We start from the raw sequence: 21,725 nt of genomic DNA, 5'->3' as shown, positions 1-21,725 counted from the left end.
TGCAATTGTGCAAAATTATCCTCAGAAAAATTACAATGATAAATAGAGAATATGAGTTTCATTCTATTAAAGCTCAAAACCATCCTTGAACTACAAGGTTCTGTCTTAGTTTGAGGTTAAAGAGACAAACTTATTTTGGTTGAAGAAATCAGAACACAGGCTCTTGGTGGCTCCTGTTTTGGACATTCCTGGCTTTGTCCCTTTATTCTGGCCCTGAATCCAGAAAGTATTCTGATTACACATGTGTATAGATATATATATATATATACATGCAATCCCTGGCAGGCCTGTGTACTAGACCACATCAGGAATTCCATAAACACCTTTCAGGGAGAAGGCTTTCACCACCCTGTATGAATCATCCTGACCCTTTCAACAGTTGCCAGATAGAAAAAGCCCTAAAAATACAGTTTCCATTCCCAAATGCATCTTCAGTCCTGCCAAGGCAGAGCAGAATACTGTCACTGTCCAAAGATTTTCCATGTGCCTGATCATTTTTTCCCCACAAAGGCATCTGGGGACACAGCTGGAATGTGATCTCCAGCACTGAGGGTATGAGGGAGTCCCAGGGGCCTGGGCAAGGTCCAGCAGGTACATCCAGACTTCTCAGGATGCAAGAAGGTTAAGCTGGAAGATGGAAACTCGAGTAAGTTCAAGATAAAGCTTTCAACATGGAAACTGTTCTATTTATCATCACACTCTGTACATGCACCACTTCACAAAAATAGCTGTTGTTCCATGGGCACAGATGCATCCAAGCATCCTTTGGATGAGAGAGGTGGACTTTCACCCCTGCCACATACCATGTTCACTTTCAGTTAAATTATCTGCAGAGTTCAAGTTTGAAAAATAAGGAGCATGATTTTAACCCAGGAATTCTCGAGGAGATTTTTACCTTTGGTATTTTGCAGCTACACAAGTCAACATACAAAGCTGCCTTTACAAATCTACCCAAAACCTACCAAATGCCAGACTCCCACTGACTTGAACACACTTTGGATCCAGCCTCTGAGGATTTCAGCTTTTTTTCCTCACTACTGCTATTACAACTTTTTCAACAGGGAGTGATTACTCTCATAGCTAGGTATCTTGTTCTGGTAATTTATCTTCAGTGTTATTATTTGATTTTAGGCTGGGACAATTCGCTTATAAATTAGTCTGTCCAACTGGGACAAAGGAAACTGTTTCTCCCAGGAACATCAGCATTCCCAGCAATCCCCACTTGCTGTTTGCCATGATCTGGTTCTGTGTACATTGCTTCCACATTGAAAATCAAATCTGGAGGCCCAGAACAATGGAAATGCCTAATTGCATTGGCAGGGATCACCATTATTATTTCTGTGCTTTCCCTTGCACTGAGCAAGCCTGAGGGGAGCTCACAGTGCCCTGAGGAGGGTCCATGATGACTTCCCCCTCTCAGCTCTGGAGTCCACATGCCAAACACAGCTTAAAGCATCCCCAAAGACTTCAGCCTGCCAGTAAATAAGAACACAGCTTCAGCAAGTGATTCTGATTGCAGAAGATAAGAGCAATAGCAGTAAATTCATTCTGTGTGAAGGTATGGCATTTAGTCACCAGCACTGCCAGCACACCCAGCTCCCCATATCCCTGACAGAGATCACACTGTCTGAGCAGAAAACAAATAAACCTGTGCTTTCCAAAAGGCATGATGGGTATGTTTACACTTACTGACAGACATGGACAGACTTCAGTTTACATGGAGAAGCCCATTCATGGTTAATGCGTTAATGATTAAACTCAAAGTTTCACTATCAGCTCTGCAGAGTGACAACAAATTCTTGGTATAACTGAGACCAACTCTGACAGCTTCCAGCAACAGTGTGAACAGAGCCAGGCTCACATCAGCCCCAGCTTCCACCTGAACTACACTTAAACAAGCTGATACAGCACAATCTGGGCTCCACCTGGCACTTTGAAAGGCAAAGCTAAGGTGAATGGGAGAACCACCAGCCTCACCAAAAAGAAAGTCAAGCTGGAAGTTTAATGAGCATTTATGCTTACACAGAGAGACCCCCCTCTTTTCCCTGGGAACAGCAAAATACCATGTAATCCGAAATAATCCAAAATAATTAAGAGATTACTCTGCCTGAGAGAACAATGCTACAGAAGCTACTGCAGGAGGGGCTGATGCTTGGAGCTCACACCCCAACCCCAGCTGCCAGGAACATCTATCCCATGCTCACAGGACCAGCAGTAGGGGGGTCCCCTGTACCCCCAGAACAAGCCCCAGAGCAGTGGGGGCTTGGGGGCTGGCAGAGACCCCCACCCCAGGAGCAGGTTCACCCTACCAACAGTCAGAGCTTTGTGTTTAGGCAACAGCAAAATCCCAACACATTTCTCATACGTCACAGGCAACAGATCAGGCATCACTCAAATGTTCCAAGTTGTTTAATTTACAGTTCAAGGACAGGAAAAGTGTTCTCAGATGTGCTATAAGGGATTAAAGGCAGTTATGTGGAAATCATTACCCTGCACTTACACCACTCTGCTCTCTTAATGGCATCCAGGACAATCCCAAGAAAAATAACTTGACCTAGGTTCGTGCAAGGCCTTCCACACAGGGCTTTGTAGGAAATGGACCCATAAACAGGACATCACTAAAAAAAACCAAAGTTGCAGACACTTTTTATCCCACCATTTGCTTTCTAAGAGTCTCAGTCACTCTCAAAAGATTACTTGCATATGCTCACATATTTTACCAGAATGTTTTTTCACCTGGTAGTGATCTGCAAGCCTCACTCTCAAGTTTGTCAAGCTGCTTTTAAGTTGCAAGAATTCCTGTGTCTTACCAAATTTCTTATTTCTCCATCCCCTAAAAACTAAAATTTATCACTTGGGGAAGTGCCAACCTGGATCCAGGTCACTGCTGTCACCATGCAGCCGCAAACCACCGAATAATCACATTGCTATTTTCACCCCCTTTCTTTGGAAGTGACTCCAGGGTCCTGCCCACCTCCTGACTTCTCTTCACCTCCCACTGTGGCCCATCTCTGTGCTCACAGCTGATTGTTACCACTGATATGGCCATCAGCCTTCCAGAAGCTGAACTCAGTCTAGAAGCAGCTACAGCCGATGCTTCAAACTTCCCAGGCTTGTGAACCTCCCCCAATAACTGTGGGGTGTTGGATCCATCCTCTGCAGGGCAGCTGAGCAGCACAGGAGCTGAGCTCTGCTCAGCACCCCAAAGGACACAACTCCTTCAGTCATTGTGAAGAAGCTGCAGGATTTCTCCTCCTTCATTCCTCTCAGCTGAAACCATTGTGTATTGCTCTGGAAAGCTGCCGGGTTTCCTCTCTAATAGTCTGCAAGGAGCTCCAGAGGGGAAGCTGTGATTCACTTTTTCAGTTGTACTTTTACTGGAAACTTGAGAACATACATTGTCATCCTTCCCATCTTCCAGCAGCTTGCTTGTGCTGCTTACAGCTAACAGACCCCAATAAAATCCCCAGGAACTGGGGGAGATGGGAGGAACATCAACTACGTGAGGTTCCAAGTCCTTTTGGGGCTACATGTCCAGCAGATTCATTACTGGGCTTTCTTACACAGAAACTGTCAGAGAAACTCCTTCTTTTTGCACAGAACAGGAATAGATAATCTTCTTAGTCAATTCTCCAAGCAGACTCAGCAGTGGCATACGCACCAAACCAAGGGGGAAAAAACTGCTTCCAGGATTTAGTTTCGATAGAAGGAATCAAAGCTGAATCTTTAAGGATTTATTCTTCGACACCACGGTCAGGAAAGAAATTCATCTCAACTACCCTGGGGTTCTTGGCTGCACCTGGGGCCAAGCAGGGCTCCCAGCCGTCCAGCACCCACCTGGCCCTGTGCACAATACCCCAGGGCTGTCACCAAAACAAAGGGCTGGAATTGGATTAGACTGGAAATCTTAAAAGTGTGAAAGTTGAAAAAGCCTCTCAGACCATCAAGCCCCACTGCTACCTGAGCATTGTCAAGCCCACCACTAAACCATGTCCCCAAGTGCCACATGCACATGTCTTTTAAATCCCTCCAGGGACATGAGGTCCCTGGGCTTGAAAACCCTTTCAGAGAAGAAATTTTCCCTAACAGCCAGTTGAAACCTCCCCTGGCACAACACACTAACACACTCCTTGCCTCTTAAGGAATTTGTTGTGTAACTTGGAAGTAACTTCACAGTGAGTAAAAAGAACAAGTTTTATACCAGGTGTTTGTGAGTAATACTTCATGGTGCTGCTCAACACCCCAGATCTTTCTCCAACCAACTGCCATGTAACTGGTCTGACCCTTCCTGCACTAAGGCAGGCAAAGTACAGCTCGTGCTACCTTGGCTAGAGATTCAACACCTGGGAAGATGATGATGGAACAGCTGCCTAATTTATCACCAGAGCAGCCTGAACCATCCTGCTGAATCTTTATCACTGCCTTCCCCATAGGCTCACTAAGCCCATGTGAACTCCTGGCCTCCCCTACTGGAGCCATTAACCACAGCCTGAACATCCAAGCCCTTGTTCCAGGAGTGCCCACACCAAGTAATTCCTCACATCTTACATCAGTGCCCACATAGGCATCAGTTACATAAATCAACACACTTCATAAACCAATGAGGATTTTCAACCACTTTGTTTCAGAACAGTAAGGCCACTGTGCTGCTTTGCCTTTCACTGCCCAAAGACAGGCTTGCACATGTTGCGGAAAAGCAGGATCCAAAAGATCCAGAGACAAAACACCCACTGACTTCAGGGAGGTCAGGGGTCTGGCCAAGAAAGGAGGCAGAAAATGGAGGGTATGAAGAAGGAAGTAAAACCCCCTCAAGAGATTTGTCCTTGATAAATGACAAAGAGATTTGAAAGAAAGGAAATATCTGCTAGTCCAGCCTGAGAGCAGGGGCAGCTTCACAGACACCAACACTGCCTGTGGGCTCCAGGGGCACAGGAGAGCCATGGAGCCCAGCAGGGAGCCACAGCTCAAAAACCTGTGCACCCCCTTGCCAGCAGTCTTCCCAATGTGGGCACAGGGCCAGTTTCTTCAGGAAAGCTGCAGCACAAGCCTTCATCCTCCCTGGCAGATGACAAAAGGTTCAGAAGAAGCTGTGGGGCTCGCCCTGGCCCTCTGGCACAGATGGGCAGGTCTGGACAGTGCTGCCAAGGGTTTCCTGGTAGTCTGTGTCAGCAGGAACAGTGATGCCATGAGGTCTCCCATCCCACACCCAAGGTACTTTCAAGCAGTGATTTCAGCAAAACACAGCTCCAACCCCATTGTATGGCTGCCTTTATTTCATGCATGATACTTGGCCTTGGTCAGACCACTCAGTAACTCCCCTTTCTTGTTTTCCCCACATTCTGACTTTCCTACTGAAGTTCCTATGTCTCAGGGCATTTACTGACCAGAGACTGAAAACAAAACCCATCTTGTTCTCTGGCTCAGTAACACAAAATGTCAAGGATTGATGGAGAAAGGGCATCGAATGAAGCAGTCCAGAGGGCACCACAGGGAAAGAAGCACTGCACAACTCCCTGCCCTCCCCTTCCCTCATGCCTGGCTGGAAGAATCCTGCTTTGACAAAACAGCTCCTCACTAAAGACATGCAACAAACAGGCTTCTAATTGCAAATGTATTTCAGACAAACACATTTAAAAATAAATCTTTTGTGTTGGCTTGCAAATTGTATTTTGTTGAAGGCAGCATACAGAAAAGATGTTTGAAGAGCAACCTCAGCCCAAAGGAAAAGATACCAACCCACACCACCACAGGCAGGGCTTTCTTGAAGCTCAGCCTCAGAGCAGGGTCCAGGGTGTTGATCCACAGCTGTGACAAACAGCAGGGGCTGGACATGCAGACAAACCAACAAAACCCCTCATTATTGCCCGAGGACACGGCTCCCTGGGCAGTACCAGGTCACCCCACCTGGTGGGGTGGTTCTAGGAGGCAGATCCTGGAGCAGGGATCTACTCACACCTAGGAGGGAATGCCAGATGTGCTTTCAGCAATGACCAACAGCTGGGCAACAGGATCCAACAGGTCACTTGCGAGACAGGAGAGAAATCCAAGAACCAAGTCACTGTGCACCCACTTTGGGCCAAACTAAAAACAGACCTAACAGCTCATCACTGGAGCTGCTATCCCTACTGCAGAAAAAACAAACTACGTTTTTCCTGTCAAGAAAAATGCCACTCTTATGGACATCTCTGGGCACAGCCAAGGTGAGTTCTGCCCTTGGAGAAGCCACCAAGCAGTGTGATCGCCAAGAGGAGCCACCCCAAGCTGAACAGCTTCTCACATCACCATGTGCTCCTGCCTTGCAGAGCCTATGAGATACAAGAGTCTTTAAAATCTGTGTTTATAAAGACTTTAAGGCCAGACAAAACCATTGCAATCCTACTGCTTAGCAAAGACCAATCATGTCACCCACAAACCCTGCACCACTGAAAGGTTGTGGGTGACCACCAGCAACATCTCTGTTAGAAAATTCACCTCCTCTGGACACACCACAAGGTCTCACTGCTAAAAATATCTACACCTTGCTAGGTGCAGTTGGGAAAAACAACCTGAAGCCACAGATCCTCCACACAGCATCTTCCAGGTCACCCTGAGGTCATGAATGAGCATGGAAAGGGAAAGCAAGCAGACAGATCATCCCTAACCCCAGCAAGGCACCCACCAACACTGCTGTGAGACCTCTGTGACCACAACCTCTGCCCTGGGCAGGAATCGCCACCTAGGAGAGGAGATGCACCCACACAGAGATATTCAAGGGTCCAGTCTGAGCCAAAAAACAAACACCAGTTGATATCAGGGGCTAAAATGCAAAGAGGGGAATTCAGTCTATCAATTCACACAGCAGAAACCCTCATCAATGAGAATAAACACCTCCATGCTGCAGGTGAAAGCTGCTTTCAGGAAAACGTGGTTCTAACTCCCAATGAAGCTGCTCTGCTCCGAGACCACCACAGCAGCTGGTGGCTCACCAGAACCTCCTGTTCTGGATTTTCACCTCTTCCAAGGAGAGCCCCAATAGCCTGCAGGCAGTCAGGAAGGGAACTCTGGTCCTGCCCTGGGCACAGGTCCTCCTGGGGGTAGAAAATCACAAAGTCTCCCTAAAACTGCTCCAGACAGAAAGCAGAACTACTGCCCTCCTTGGCTGTGGGAAACTCCACCTGTCTGAAGGGGTTTTGCTTGCTTTTCTAATCTTCTTTCTTTTGTAATACTGAAGCCACATCATCTGTACACCATGAGCTGAGCTCAGGGGACTCTGCTTTAGCCAGACAGCTCAGAGATGCCTGTCAGAGGAACCACGAGGAATCACTGAGAGTTTGCTCCATTTATGGCAGTGCTCCTTCCCCACTGCCCAGGCATCCAGTCACAGCTACATGGTTTTCCAAGAAAAGTATAAACAGTAAATGATAGCTCTTTATATCAGGAAATGCCTCTTTAATCTGAAGTGGAAAACTATATTCACTTATTTTAACTTATGCCAGATACTATTAGCCATTTGTGAACCTTATAAGGAGTGCTCATTTTGCTTGGGTAATTTGTGATTTTGCTATAAAATTAATTCCAATAGAAATCAAAAAGAAGACCAAGAAAACGAAACCAAAAAAACAAACAAAAAACCCCTACAACACACACAAAACATCCCAACTATTAAAAAAACCCAAAACCCCAATACCAAACTCATGCCTTCATTTTGCTTTGAAATACCCTAAAAAGCGAATCTGGCAGGACCTTCAAATGTTTTTTTATTGAACAGATGCTTAAAATGATGGTGGATGTTAATGAAGCAGAAGGGTTTGTCCAAAGGACATTTTGATTCCCATGCTACTCTTGCTTGAGTTGACACAACCACAAAGACTCAACTCAGGCCACAGCCTGAACAAGCCTTACAAGGTACAAGTGATATTCCACATGTAAAAATTAACTGAGCCCACTTTTTCTACCAGTGAACCATTAAAAATCATTTTGTTTTACTGTTTTTGAAAACACAGAAGAATTACCCAGGCCATGGGGATGCTCCAAGAACCCAGCCTGAGAGCTCTTCTGCTCCAGGGCCAGCCAAAAGCCCTCTGAGCAAAACTGACAGAGGAGCACATCAGAGAGAACCAACCTGTTCACAGAGAGCAGCAGCTGGTCCACACAGGCTTTGATCTTGTTTTGAGCTTCTAGATGTGTCATGTTGTCTGTGTTCTCTCCGTTAATTGCCAGAATAATGTCTCCTGGGCACAGGTCTGCCATGGCTGCTTTACTGCCAGGGTTAATCTGGGGGAAAAAAAAAAAAAAGTTACTTAATGCTGGGTTTTTTAAAAGAAGTCCAGTTTCTTGGAGTAAGATGCAGGTAAAGGGAAGAGTTATTTCTGGAGAATATGTGTTTTCACCAACAGCACCTACCTGGGGTTGGATGTCAGAGCTCTCAGGTCTCCAAGGGCCATGCCCTATAACAACACTCTTTGAAATAAGGAATTTCAGTCAACTCTAGCCACTGTGTGACCAGGCCCCCTCTTCACATTTGTCTCTTGCTTGAAATAAATGTAACACACTCTTTCCAGAGAGATGTTTCACACTCCTTTGGCTTGCAGGCCTTTCATGATGCTGCAAGAGTCTGTGCCTAAGCAGCACATGAAACCCTCCTCTGGTTAACCACTATCCCCCTGGCTGGGGGAGAGGTCACGTTTGACATCCCTTCTTCTGCACTGACATCCAAATGACTTGTCTCTTTCTAGCCCTGCGTGGTCACCAGCCCCAGAGGGATTTAGCAGATATGGCACTTGGGAACATGGTTTAGTGGTAGCCTTGGCAGTGGTGAGGTAACAGCTGGAACTGAGAATCTTTAAGATCATTTCCATCCTAAATGATTCCATGATTTTATTCTATAAATATCACACAGCTCTTTAAGCCTCCACAATTCTTTCCTTCTGGTTTTGTTAGAGTGCCAGAACCTTATAAAACTTCTAACTTCTTTCCTGAGGAACTAATGACAGGTCCAGGTACAGTCTGTGGTCAGCAACAAGACCAATCCTATTGCCCATAAAAGAGGTTCTTGAGAAATTACCATTTCATTTACATCATTCTAAATGTGGTTTTAATTTTACAGTAATAGAGAATGACGCAAGGCATATTCAGAACAGGTAAACATGTCTGGTTAAACTCTATGCTATGTGCTTTCCCTCTAATTTCCTCTTCAGTTTATTCACAGCATCTGCTAACCAAACACATTTTATCAACTGAGAAGTTATGGCATGCCTGACTTTTGGTTCTTCATGTGTCACTGCACTAAAGCAAGCTGGTGCTTTGGTTCTGTTTACTCTTGATTTACACAAATGGAATTCCCTGTCTTAGGTGCTGGGTCTCTGCCCCACCCTGCTTGAGAAACCCAGACAACAGGAGCACTGCTGCACCCACCACCTGCCCTTGGCTTACAGCAGTGCATGACAGCAACCAGGCAGACCTGGTGTAGTTATTCAGGCAGTAAGACCAAGTGGGGCAGTTCCCCAGTGCCCAGAAGCCCCCAACCACAGCTCATCATTAAACAGGCGGTCTTTTTAGAAAGGGGGCATGCACATGTACATCCCAGCTTTCATCTTGATTTCGTACAACCCTACAATGGCTTGCAGGATTAAAGATCACCTTGTTCCAACACAGAGCACATTCCACCCAGGTTGCTCCAAGCCCCATCCAGCCTGGCTTTCAACACTTCCAGGGACAATTTGTTCTGTTTTTGTAGGGAATTAGAAGAGGATTTAGTCTTACCACAACAGCCCAGCATAACACTGCACTGCTCCCTGCAAGAGCACGGCTCCTGCACCACAGAAACACAAACCTGAAGGTGTTTGACAAGCTCCAAACCACTTCTGACAGTTAAGCAGAACTGGCAGCCCAAGTTACAGCTTTTGTTGCATTGTCAGAGTTAATCAGTATTTGCCATTTGCCCTTCAATAGTTTCAGCTGGGCTGTTTGGCTCCACCAAACCCGCCCAGACCAACTGCTCAGGGGCTGCCCTGTGACTCAGCTCAGAGCAAACAACAGGAGATGGCTCTCAGCTCCACACACATTAGCTCTCACACAGGACATTTCAAGCCAGGACAGGATTATTTTTCCCCTGGCATTGTTAGGGGCTTTCTGACCCCTGTATCCATTCACAGGGCATTAGGGTCCTTTTACAGCCACAGAAGCTGCCAGGCTCACCAGAAAGGCAACCTAAAGCTCAACCAGCACCTCCAAGGAAGCACCTCCATGCTCTTGCCTGCTGTTATCTGCTTCCCCCAGTGTTCATCCCTGGCTGCCAGCAGGCTTTTAGACTAACAGATCTTCAGCTTGACCCAGGACAGCTGTATTTTGTCCTTGTCTATTCAGTGCTGTCTAGATGTCTGATGGATTTTTTGCCCTTGTACTGATCTTAACCACGTTGTAGCTTCCTTGAAGAATAAGCTGTTCACAAATGGGACTTTTAGCTGTTTCCTAATTTAAGCTTCTGCTTTATTTCAAATTGTTTTGGCAGTATTTTCATATTAGCATTTTATGTTTGCTGTGGAGATGACTGAGGGCTTGAAATGGAGCTGCACTCCAAGAATTCATCTGAGATACAGCATCAGTGACTAAACAGCTTGGGAATCATTACTGTAATGTCTGTCAGGCCCAAAGTTTGTATTTTAGTGAATAATATTTAAAATACTGTAGACTAAGTTCTCCTGACCCACAGCTGTGCAAAGCCATTGAGACCAAACACTCCACAGAAAGCCTGACAGGTCTGGTTATGGGTCAGTGCTGAACCTGAATCCAAGTGCAGAGGTTCTCCCTGCTCTGGACATGGCTTAGTGGTGACCTCAGCAGTCCTGGCTTAACAGCTGGACTCGATGTCCTAAAAATCTTGTCCCACAAAGGACTCTGTGATTTATGACATTGGAGCGTGGCAGTGCACAGAGGTGTTGGGATGGAGCTTGGATCAGAGGCACTCACTTGTGCCTCTCTCCAGAGAGCCCTCAGGTCTGCCCTGAGCCAGAACCACAGAGCGTGTGACTTGAAGGAAGCACACACGAATCTGAGAGTAATCAGACAGGTTATGAAGCTAAAAACAGTGCAAAGAAAACCTGCACCAAGTCACTGCAGCCCTGTGCTCTTGAAAGGACAACATAAATCCAAAGCCACCTACAGCAGACTTGGGGTGAAGTTGCCCAACACAGACATGCCAGGCCTGCAGAAAGGGGAGAACACCATCTCTCTGTATTTTCCTGCCCCAGGAGTGCCATCCAACCCCTGCCTGTGAGCAATCCCTGGTGCTCAGCAGTTCTGAGGCACAGCCTGGGATGCAATCCAGAAGAGCTGAATGTTTTATAGAACCACAGAATGGTTTGGGGTGGAAGGGACCCTAAAGATCATCTTGCTCCAACACCCTGCCATGGGCAGGGACACCTTCCACTATCCCAGGCTGCTCCAAGCCCCATCCCATCTGGTCTTGAACACTTCCAGGGATGGAGCAGCCACAGCTTCTCTGGGCAACCTATGCCATTACCTCACCATGCTCACAGAAATAATTTCTTCCTCATATCTATTCTAAATCTTTCTTACTTCAGCTTAAGGCCATATCCTCAAGTCTTCTGTGAGCGAATCAAAGCAACTCAGAGGAACTGGTCCAGTGCAGTGGATCTGTCATCAGGGACCGTGGCAGGGCTGGGTGAGCTCCTCATGAGATGGTTAAGCAGATCCCAGTGCTACCCACCACCTAAGCACTGCTCCATTTTCAGCAGGAAGGAACCAAGCATGAAATATGTGCAGAAGCAGTTCATGTGCTGGGAGGTCACTGGCACTGGTGCTTTCCCAGCTCCTTTTATGCCCAAAGAAGCTCTGGGGTGTTCTCAGCCGTGCACGCACAGCACGGTTGCCGCTCTGAGAACGCACGCCTGCCAGCTTCACTGCTCTCCCAAAATTAAATAAAGAACAACCCTCTGAGTTTAACCCCTCCACATAAACAAGCAGCTGCTTCCTCGCTTCTCGCTCTCAAAAAATGAAGATGCTTCAGAAAGCTTATAAACAGAAAAGACTAAAGAAACAAACCACTTGGCCAGCAATGCTATTGTAGAGCAGAGCACAAGGAGGTGTTTGCAGAGCACTTGCCCCAGGTAAACAGGTCCAGGCTCTCCAGATCCCAGAGAGCAGCCCCTCCTCACACAGCATGCCTGTGGAGGGTGTGTCCTGCAGGGATTTTTTTCCCCTAGGGAGCCAGAACTTTTCCCCTCTTTTCTAATAAAAATATTATTCTTCCTAATCCCCTTGGGATGTGTCTCATTTGTGACATCTTTCCATGTCCTCCACATAGCATTGTGCTTCAAAAAATACCAGAGGTCCAATACTGGTGCCTGTCTCCACCCCCTCTATTGTTCCAGTAAGAAAAAGACAAATTTAACGAAAGAGCCCCCAGAGGACAGCCCTTCTTTCACTGCCCTCTGCCTCTTCAGAAGGTTCAGTGACAGCACTGCAAGCATCACCTCCACACCATGCCTTTTGCCAAATCATCCACCAGGGAACTCTATCTCATTTTTAAAAATTGGCTGTGTTTATTAGGTTTTTTCAACTATACTCCTCACTGCTTTTTTCAGGATTATCACCCACCTCTCCTCTCAGGCAGTTACCCTCCAGCAGCCCCTTCCCCAGCCAAGTGCATACTCTGATGCTATGAAACAGATTGGGATAGTCCCAAAGGCAGCAGCAGCTGTCTTATCTGACCACTGGAGCATCACCAGGATTTACTGAGTGCTGGCATCTGACAATGACAGGACATTAAAATAAAGTACATTGGGGCAACTGCCTTGTGCTTAACCTAAATTGGTTGGTGTTGGAGCCATGCAGTCTAATTTAGCAAGCAAGATTATTTGCACCAAGAGAAGTTTGCTCTTGAAACACAGTGTTCTACCATGTGCCCTGGAGCTTGGCCACAGAAGGGAGCCAGGGCTGGGAGAGCATTCAAACCAGGGTGAAGTCCCCATGCCTGCATCCCTGCCCTCACAGGGATGGGAGCCCTGCCCACCCCAAGGATGGCTCTACTCAGAAACAGCTTTGCTCAAGCCAACTTCAGAACTGGGCAAACACCACAAGTTGAACCAATCAATAGTTTAGTAAAAAGTTAATTTGTAATATTAATTTAATCCCTTTTTATTTCTACTTTTTCCCCCAGAAACCTGAATCTGAGGTCACCTGTGTAGGACTGAAGGATGAGGGATGCAGCTCCTCACTCCCTGCAAGACTTCAGCACAGCCATGGGAAAGATTAGGTTAGTCTTTATTCCCACAGAAATTTTTTATCCAAATCAACAAAAGGTGCCTATTCAGGCCATTCCCACCTACACAATGAAGGCAGCTTTATCTCTGCCACATCTTCACTTTAATAAAGGTGTACTCTAATGCATCCCATCAGTGAACAAAGCCAGGATTTAATGGGTTAAAAGGTGCAATCCCAAACAAGCCTACACAGACCACATCACTCTTCTCTTAAATCAGTGGTAGTTTGTTGTAGGCAAGGCTGGGGGAATTCTCTGTTCTGCAACTGTGATCAAAAGGACCCAATTAAAGTCTTTGAGAGACTTTCAAGACAGTGTGACAAAATTCTCAGCTTTTAAACAAAGCCTGTCTGTTCCATGCTATGGGGAAGGGAATGATCTTACATAGCTACATCTTTTAAAACAAGATGAACCAAGAGTCAAATAATTAACTAATGAAAATAAATTCCCTGAACCCTTTAAACATTCTTTCTAGGGATTCTCTTCAGCTTTTCAAAGCATCCTGCCTTGAATTCCTTGCAAATTCATTTGCATTTTTCTAGTTGCTTATATAAAAGTCTGATGTATCAAGGCATTATTTAGATAAGCTCACAGCCCAGTACATGAAGAACACTGTTCATGGAATCTGAATTCATTTAACTACTGGAGAAAATAAGTTTAAAACAATAGAAGGGAAAGAATCAAGTATTATAAAAGGCAAGACAGTCAAAAATCCTTTTGAATCCAAGTACTAATGGATCCAAATCCAAATTTAGAAACATAGAGCAGATCCTAACCCAGCCCTAAGTATGAGGTCTCTGTACAAAGAAGAGGCTGAGAATCAGTGAAACTGGACGTGTTTTAGAGCACCAGCCACTAACCCATGTGCAGAGCTCAGCACATGGATTGAATAAAACAAGGAAGGGACCCACAAGGATCACCTGGAGTATCTTGTCACCAGCTCTCTTGCTCAGCCCAAGGGCACACAGCACAGCTCTGGGAGCACTCCCCATGGTCACAGCCACCAGGAGCCCCTACTGCCTCCTCCACAGACAAGTTAAAGATTCTGTGTTGCTTTACAGCACAGAACAGCCCCACTCAGCAACACAGCTGCCACTACACTTAAATCTGCTCTGTGTTTACTTTGCCTTGTTAGGGAGCAAGGCCAGGGAGGGAGAGCTGCCCTGGGGACACCAGTGAGCCCCTGGTGTGGGTGTGCTTGGAGCACCATTGCAGTCCCTCAGATACCCCACCTCTGCACAGACCAGACTGAGCAGCATCACAGAAAGTGTTTATGGCCAGAATTGCTTCATCTCCTTCAGGGCTTTAGGAGCCAGCTCTCCAGTGAAGTTCTGCCCCTCAGACACCCCTCAACAAGGAGCAGGGCTTCTCAAGCCCTTCTCAGGAACAAGCCTTAAGCACTGTACAGAAGACATAGAGGAATTGCTTAGAGTTTGCCTTCCAAACCATCTGCCTCTTGGCCAGGAACGCAGGCTGACACTTTCCTTCCCATCAAAAGGAAAGTGTACACACAGTGATCTCCAAAGAGAAAAAAAATTCTTCAACATAAAAAGTTTAATCCAGTTGGTGAGCATACTTGAAGTTTCATTCTTGTAGCACACTCAGGTGTTAATCACAGAGTGCAGGGATTTGTGCCTTTGCTGCACAGCTGCTTTATTGGTGAATGTCAAGTAGTTTGCAGGGTTTGGTTTTTGGACCAGAACCTTTGCATATACTAAAGGTTTCTGATGTGTTTTGCTGCTTATGGTAGACAACAGCATTCAGAGCAGGGTCAGCATCCTGCAAACCTCCCCTCTGACAATCTCCTCTGCTCTTATCAACCCGTCCTGGAGTCAGCTGCTCAAAACAGCTTCTCTTTAGCTGTGCACTGCCCATATCTAATAATTAAGAATAATGACTTCAAATAATCTTCTTTATTCTGGCATATTTTGTTTTCTGAAGCTTGGGCTGTAAAATGTCATTGCCACATAATCTGCTATCAATCCACACAATATGTAAAACTACTTAAGGCTTAATGGGTGTGAATGCAAGTTGCTCTGGTTGTCAAGAAGGATTGAGTGTGGCTGTGAGGCATCTTGATGGTGTTTGGAAAACTCATTGGCTGAAATCCTGTTGAACAGCACTTTTTATTTTTTTGTTAAATACAGCTGTGTTCTCTATGGGGAGAAATCAGAATTTGTTTTGGGCTTCTCCTGGCTGGAAAAGCTCCTCAAAAGCCACACTGGCTTGACATCTTTGCCGTTGCTCAAGTAACATAGTGAAACCTGTGTTTGCTTGAAGTTTTTGTGTAAATCCTGAAGTAGAAACCAAACACAGCCTTATCTAGCAGGGCCTGGGGCAAGTGGGGTGTTAGGGGCTGTGTACAAACCCACTACACGAACAAGCTCAGTGAGATACGGGGTTTGCTCTGGCACACATCTGGCACTGATAACAAATCAAGCAGAGTATTTTTCTGTGAACTTGTTTGTTTTAACCTTTTCTATCAACACTGCTAGATCTTGAGAGAGCTACTGTTTTCTTTCACACTTGAGAACCTGTGGTTACAGATGACTTAAAAATAAAAATGTTTTTACTAAGTGCTTGGGGATCTGAGAATCACAAGTCAAGGTATTTTGAGAGCTCAGAAATTGGAAAACAAATTCAGTTAGAAATACTATATTGCTCTTTCTAGGATTTCCTGTGACATGTATTTCATCCTCAAGCTATCAAAAATGAAATTAAATTGCATTGGTCTGCATTAATTCGACACATATTTGTATAAAAATTAAAGGACTTACCCAGTTTCAGGCAGACCAGGATTATAACCATCTGTTTTGTTACATAGCAAAAAAAGTTTAGGAAAATAAGAATAATTGCACATAATTCCCCCTGCATACTTCTTGCACCAACAGGGCTGTTCTAGTAAGCCTGTTATCTAACTATTCCCTTTAACCCACTTTATCAAGTGGGATTTAAATGCACACTTCTATGAAATAATTTTGAATACCTGTCCCAACAGGCAATCTTTCAATCTTCGAGGGAAGCTGACATCACCACCATTTAAAACAAAAAGAAGGGGGAAGGAAGAAAACTCCAAATCCCAAATACCCAGGGACACTGACCCTGCTTTGTCCAGCCTGGCAGAGGCCTGGTGTTTTCACGGGTGTGCTGGGTTTATTTTGTTAACTTGCCCCAAGGTCAGAGCTTGCCTACATGGATCTACATGAATCATTCTTTCCACCTGCTTTCCCACTCAGGATTATCAGGGTGCTTAATTACGGTAATTAGTATTAGGTTTTCATTCCAGTATGTTCCACCACTACTGTCTCCTGAACCAGCACAAGCATTTATTCTTCTCTTTCAGTTATTAAACAAAGCCTCAGCCATAGAAACGCTTCAGCAGCAAATATATTTGTGACATATTTCTGTTAGTTCTTATCTGTAGCTCAGATTAAGTGTTCTGTACCAGCACAGCTTCACACTTAAACACCCAAACCTCTCAGCCCTGAGTTTATAGGAGTGATGAGAAAAACAAAAACTGACTAGCAAAAGTATTTCCTTCCACTTGAAGTAATCATCCCACTTGAAATACTGTAACAACTTTACTATGCAACAAAGTGAGGGACAGCTTTCATCACTCAGCTCCACGCAGGCAGCAAATCCAGAAATCGAGGGGGGGGCATAGCTTTGGGATTCAGCAACACAGAGAGGCTTCTTCAGTCCATTTGGGAGCTCTGAACAGAGTGCATCATTTCCATCTAATAAACTATCATATACATAAGAACTATATGAAACAACCCCCCCCACCACCACCTTAAGGAAATTGAAATCCTCCTAACTTGTCTCAAACAGAGACAAAATTCCTGTTCCTTTTGCTGCTGTCTCTGATCCTTGCCTTCTACACCAACACAGGTGGAGCTCCTGGGGTAACCAAACCTGTTACTGCCAGCCCTGGGGAGCCCCTTCTGCTCAGCCATCCCACCCACACAAGAACAAACCTCCCAGGTATTATACCACTGAGTTCCCTCTGCATTCACACAGGATCACAGCACAGACTTGGGCATTTGCTGGCTGCCCTGACAGAGTCAACAAAACCACTTTTACTGGAATTCCTTCCTCAGCAGAATTCTTTCTCGAGTATCCTAACCTTTAACAGGACACATCTCTGCTCAAATGTGAAAGCTGCTTAAGTTTAAAAGTCAACCTTAACTCAAACAATACCTGGATAATGGATTGCAGGCCAATTATTTCTCATCCTTCTTGTGTTACATTTCCAAGCCAAAACTGAAACTTGCATTTTTGCTGCTCCTCTAGAGACCAGCAGGTAAACTTATGTTGAAGCCAGCAGATAAAGGAAAACTTGTGTTAAAATTTCATTAAAAATACTGGAATTGGTCCATTTGTCAGTTATCTGTTTAGCCAAGTAATTTATCTATGATTTCAAAAACAGCCAGTGCATGGATTAACGCTGGCAGAACTGGGCAGATGATGACATCAGCTGCTCCAGGAGCAGGACAAGCAAGTTCAAATGATTAAATGCATTCAGCTCCTCCAGTTACGCTAATGACTGATTATCTTTTAATCCCAGGCAAGGGGATAGATCAACTGTGATCCCACACAGAACCACAGCACTCACTGATGTGGTTACAAGCACAACACTGAGAACAGCCAAGTGAGTTATCCCATTCCTGCTCCTGAGCCATGGCTGCTGGTCAAAAGGAATGTTGTCACTGGAGTCAGAGCCACAGGGAACCCCCTTTCCCACAGAGGGCAAACACAGCACCCTGTATTAGCCTTCTCAACCAAGGAAAAGCAGCTACCAGAAATTTAATTAAATCTTAAAACCACTCTATCCAGTCATTAAGGTCAACTTGAAGCAGATCTTTTGGATAATTTCCTACCCCCATAAATATCATTAGGAGGAGTAACCATGAATGATGTGATGTCCTACACCTAGTGTTAGCTCACTGTAACAGTGGCTATGAAACAAACTGTGCCCTGTGCTGACAACACACCAGTCTCACCCTCAGGGCTGCATGCCCCCAAACCAGTCCAGCAAACTCCAGCCCTGCTAATATGGGTCCTCCTGAATATACAAGAAGAAACAAGATAAAAGAGTGGCTATAGCATACCTAACTCTTCATGTGACTGTATGAGAGAGATGCCCTAAGCATGCCCTTCTGGATTTGCATTTATCTTTAATGCCAAAGAACACAACACCCCACCTGGAGCCCTGGCCTCTCCAGGGCAGAGTTCAGCATCAGCTGCTCAGCAGAGCAATACCATCAGCACCTGCACAGCCACAGCCACCTCACAGGGGCTAAAGGCCAAAGTAAACCCTTGTGAGCAAGGCAAGTTCCATCCCAAAGCAGGACAGGGTCATTGTCATGTTCCATGCTAGTAAACCCCTATACTGTCCTTTATCTCTTGACAATATTATCACAAGATACTTTTGTGGACCACCTTCAGCTTTGTCTCCTGCCTGACACCATTATGCCTCTTTCTTAGCTCACCCTGGCAGCTCCTTTCATTATTTCCAGCCTCCAGCACCCAGAGCCGAATGTGGGTGGCCTTGGATGCCTGAAATCCCAAACTGCACCTGATTTCCCAACATAACCAGGTAGGATGCTTGCAGAGCTGTACAGCCCAAACACCTTGTGACAGGTTGATCCTCAGCCTCCTTTGGCCAAGCACTGGGACACAGCAATCCCACACCCCTCAGGCAGACCAGCACACCCAGCACATGTTGGCATCCTGCGCCCACAGCTGGATGTGGGAATCTGAGAGTGTGGTCCTGCCTTCCAGCAGGGTTTCTGCTTTTCCAAAGATGTTTGTAATTTAATGGCATTTTAGTATAAAACAAATACAACCGAAATTAAAGAAGAAAGGCACTTTGAAGGGAAGCAGAAGTCAGCCAAAAGCCTCCACAATTAGCAAGAGTCTCCTGCCGTGCGCCAGGCTGGACAAAGGGGATGGAGGCTTCTCATTCCTGGAGATGGGAAGCCCCCAGCCCCCTTGCCAAGATTTAAAGCCAGAAAGAACAGATTTCCTGGACAATTACAGAATAAAAGGGAATATGGCACCACAACAGCCATGATCAGTGCTCTGCACAGTAGCAGGGCTGCACAGAGCCACCACCAAGCAAAGCCCAGGCTCCCCAGGAGCCCTCCAGCAGCCCCTTCCTACATCCCCACAGCCAGGAGCTGCAGCAGAAGATAATTCTTCCCCAGCTTTAACATTTTCAGGTACTGCTTGCAAAGCAAGTAAGGACTTTTCTTGTGTTTAGAGACTAGAGCCCAAGCAGAGCACCCTACATCTAGATTTACACCCTAGTGGTTTGTCTCCCACCCTCTGGGAGCAGCTGTTAGAGTACAGCACATCAGAGCATCAGCCCACTCCTCAGGGGGAACAGAATTTAAAAAGGATCCAATTTAAAAGGCTGCCAAATGGAATAACACCCTACATCTGCTTCTTGCATTACAACTCCTGGTGATCCACAGCAAGACTGGCCTGAGAATCATCCTCCTGACACCTCCCAGGTTTGCTGAATCAAACAAGAAATTTGGCAAGCCACATATCTAGGCAGAAGCAGACTTAGGTTTTTCTTGTTTAATATTAAACCAGTTGGGTTTTTTTTTAAGTAACAGGAAAACTGGCTCCCTCCACTGAGTTCAGATGTTCACTTCCACAACAAGAACATTTCTACAATTGCTGGGAAGTGATTTTTGATACATGCCATGTTACCAGGGGAGAAATAGAACTCTCCATGTCCAGGAGGTTCAGCCCCAAAAGCCGAGTGCCCCTCTCACAGCACATTCCCCCAGCTGCGTGGAATACAGCCCCCCGTGCTGCACAGCCAGCCCACCTGCACCACCCCACCTTCCCTCTCCTCCATCCAGCTCCTCCTGCTTCTCCCCAAAACAGCCCTCACTGGAGCACTTGGAAAGGGACAGGCCAAAGTAGAAACAGAAACAAAGCCATGCAATAGACATGCTTGAACTGAAAGACAAACTAAACCTCTTTAAAACACATTCTCTTCCATAATTATTTCTCTGAAACTCAGGATTCGTGTTTTCTCTTTTCTGTCACAGCTTTGGCAGATGGATTAAAAGACGGCAAACAGCTTGTGCGCATTACAACAGTATTTTTAAGTTACGGCTCCTTTCAAATGCACTCAGTGTTTGTTCCAGAAATTCAGCAGCAGCTGCCCAGTGGTGCTGGGCAATGCTGCAGAGCCCGACACGCCGGGCAGGCAGAGCAGGGCACGGACACATCAGCGCCCCAAGGAGCGTGCCCAGCTCACACCCAGCACCTCATCCATCACCCAGCCATCACACCGCCGCGCCGCCAGCCTTCCCGCACGGGGGATGCTTTGTTTGCACATGTATCTACACACAAAGCCTATTTCAAACTATCAGGGGCGTCTTAGCAAAGAATTTTCCAGAATACAGATTTGTAAGGTCAAACACAAGTGTGAGTACACTTACACAGTAATTATTACCAGCCCACATAGACCCCAGAACACTGCAGCCTGCATGGAGAAACTTCTTGCTGACTTAACTCATGCCTTCTTTAAAAACCCCAACAGCCTGTGAACTCAGTCCAGGGCACGAATCCAAACCCTGCGAACACTAAAAACTTTGAAAGCAGATCCTTATGAATTAACATCCAAAAAAGTAAAGCACGGAGAACGCTCACACTGGGGAAAGCAGCTGAAACAGTGCAAAGCTCAGAGGGGAGCACGCATTTGAGTACATACAGAATAATTTGGAGTTGCAAAGAGCCCAAGCGCTGCCACCCGCCCGGCTCCGGGTACCACCCGCCCGCCCCCATCACCTGCGGCCGCCCCGCTCCCCCTGCGGGCTCACCCTGGAGATGGTCAGCGGGGCGCTGAAATCTTTACCGCCCACCAGACGAAAGCCCCACGGCGAAGGGCCACGCAGGACCACCGAGTGCGCCATAGCGGCGGCGGCGGGCGCTCCCTGCCCGCGGACTGCGGCAACTCCGAGCGCCGGCACGGAGCGAGCCCCAGCGCCGGCACGGAGCGAGCCCGCCTCCCGGCACACCCCGCCCTCAAGGCGGGCCGGGGAGGAGGGATGGACCCGCTCCCACTGGCCTTGGGGGAGCTACAGCGCGGATTTCCCCCTGGATGCTTTTATAAGTGGGGTTCGGAGCGTTTACTCGCCCTGGTAAAGTTGCAGTCCTTTACTAGTAGTAAAGTACTTTGCATACTACCAGTATGCAAAAGTGAAGTTTGGTGTGGTTTTGGTCAAAGTCCCCTCACTGCAGTTTCATTCTTTGCAGTGCAAGGAAAATGATGCAATAGGTCACTAAACGTTTGGTTGTGACTGTTTTATTCATTACAATAAGTCTCCCGAATGAGAAAAAAGTTCAAGGAAACAATCAGATTTGATTTAAAGCGCTTTGTGAATCTTTCACGGTCGTCACTTGGGCAAAAGATAAACTTCCAGGAAAACAATCACAG

At 46.2% G+C, this 21,725-nt stretch overlaps 1 protein-coding gene across 1 annotated transcript in view; it reads right to left on the bottom strand.

Annotated features, from left to right (window-relative positions):
- The window catches only part of PDLIM4 (PDZ and LIM domain 4), a 43,537-nt gene extending 22,232 nt beyond the window's left edge, over window positions 1–21,305 (bottom strand). The window contains exons 1-2 of the mRNA XM_005483575.4: window positions 21,109–21,305; window positions 8,102–8,253 (exon numbers count right to left, since the gene is read on the bottom strand). Of these exons, the coding sequence (XP_005483632.2) occupies window positions 8,102–8,253; window positions 21,109–21,201 (245 nt within the window). The 5' untranslated portion in view covers window positions 21,202–21,305. The remainder of the gene's footprint in view (window positions 1–8,101; window positions 8,254–21,108) is intronic.
- Between the last annotated feature and the right edge of the window lie 420 nt (window positions 21,306–21,725).

Source organism: Zonotrichia albicollis, chromosome 15, assembly GCF_047830755.1.
Source record: "Zonotrichia albicollis isolate bZonAlb1 chromosome 15, bZonAlb1.hap1, whole genome shotgun sequence".
In the NCBI taxonomy this organism is placed as follows: domain Eukaryota; kingdom Metazoa; phylum Chordata; class Aves; order Passeriformes; family Passerellidae; genus Zonotrichia; species Zonotrichia albicollis.
Note: the sequence above shows the minus strand (reverse complement) of the source record. Positions and strands in the feature narration are given on the sequence as shown.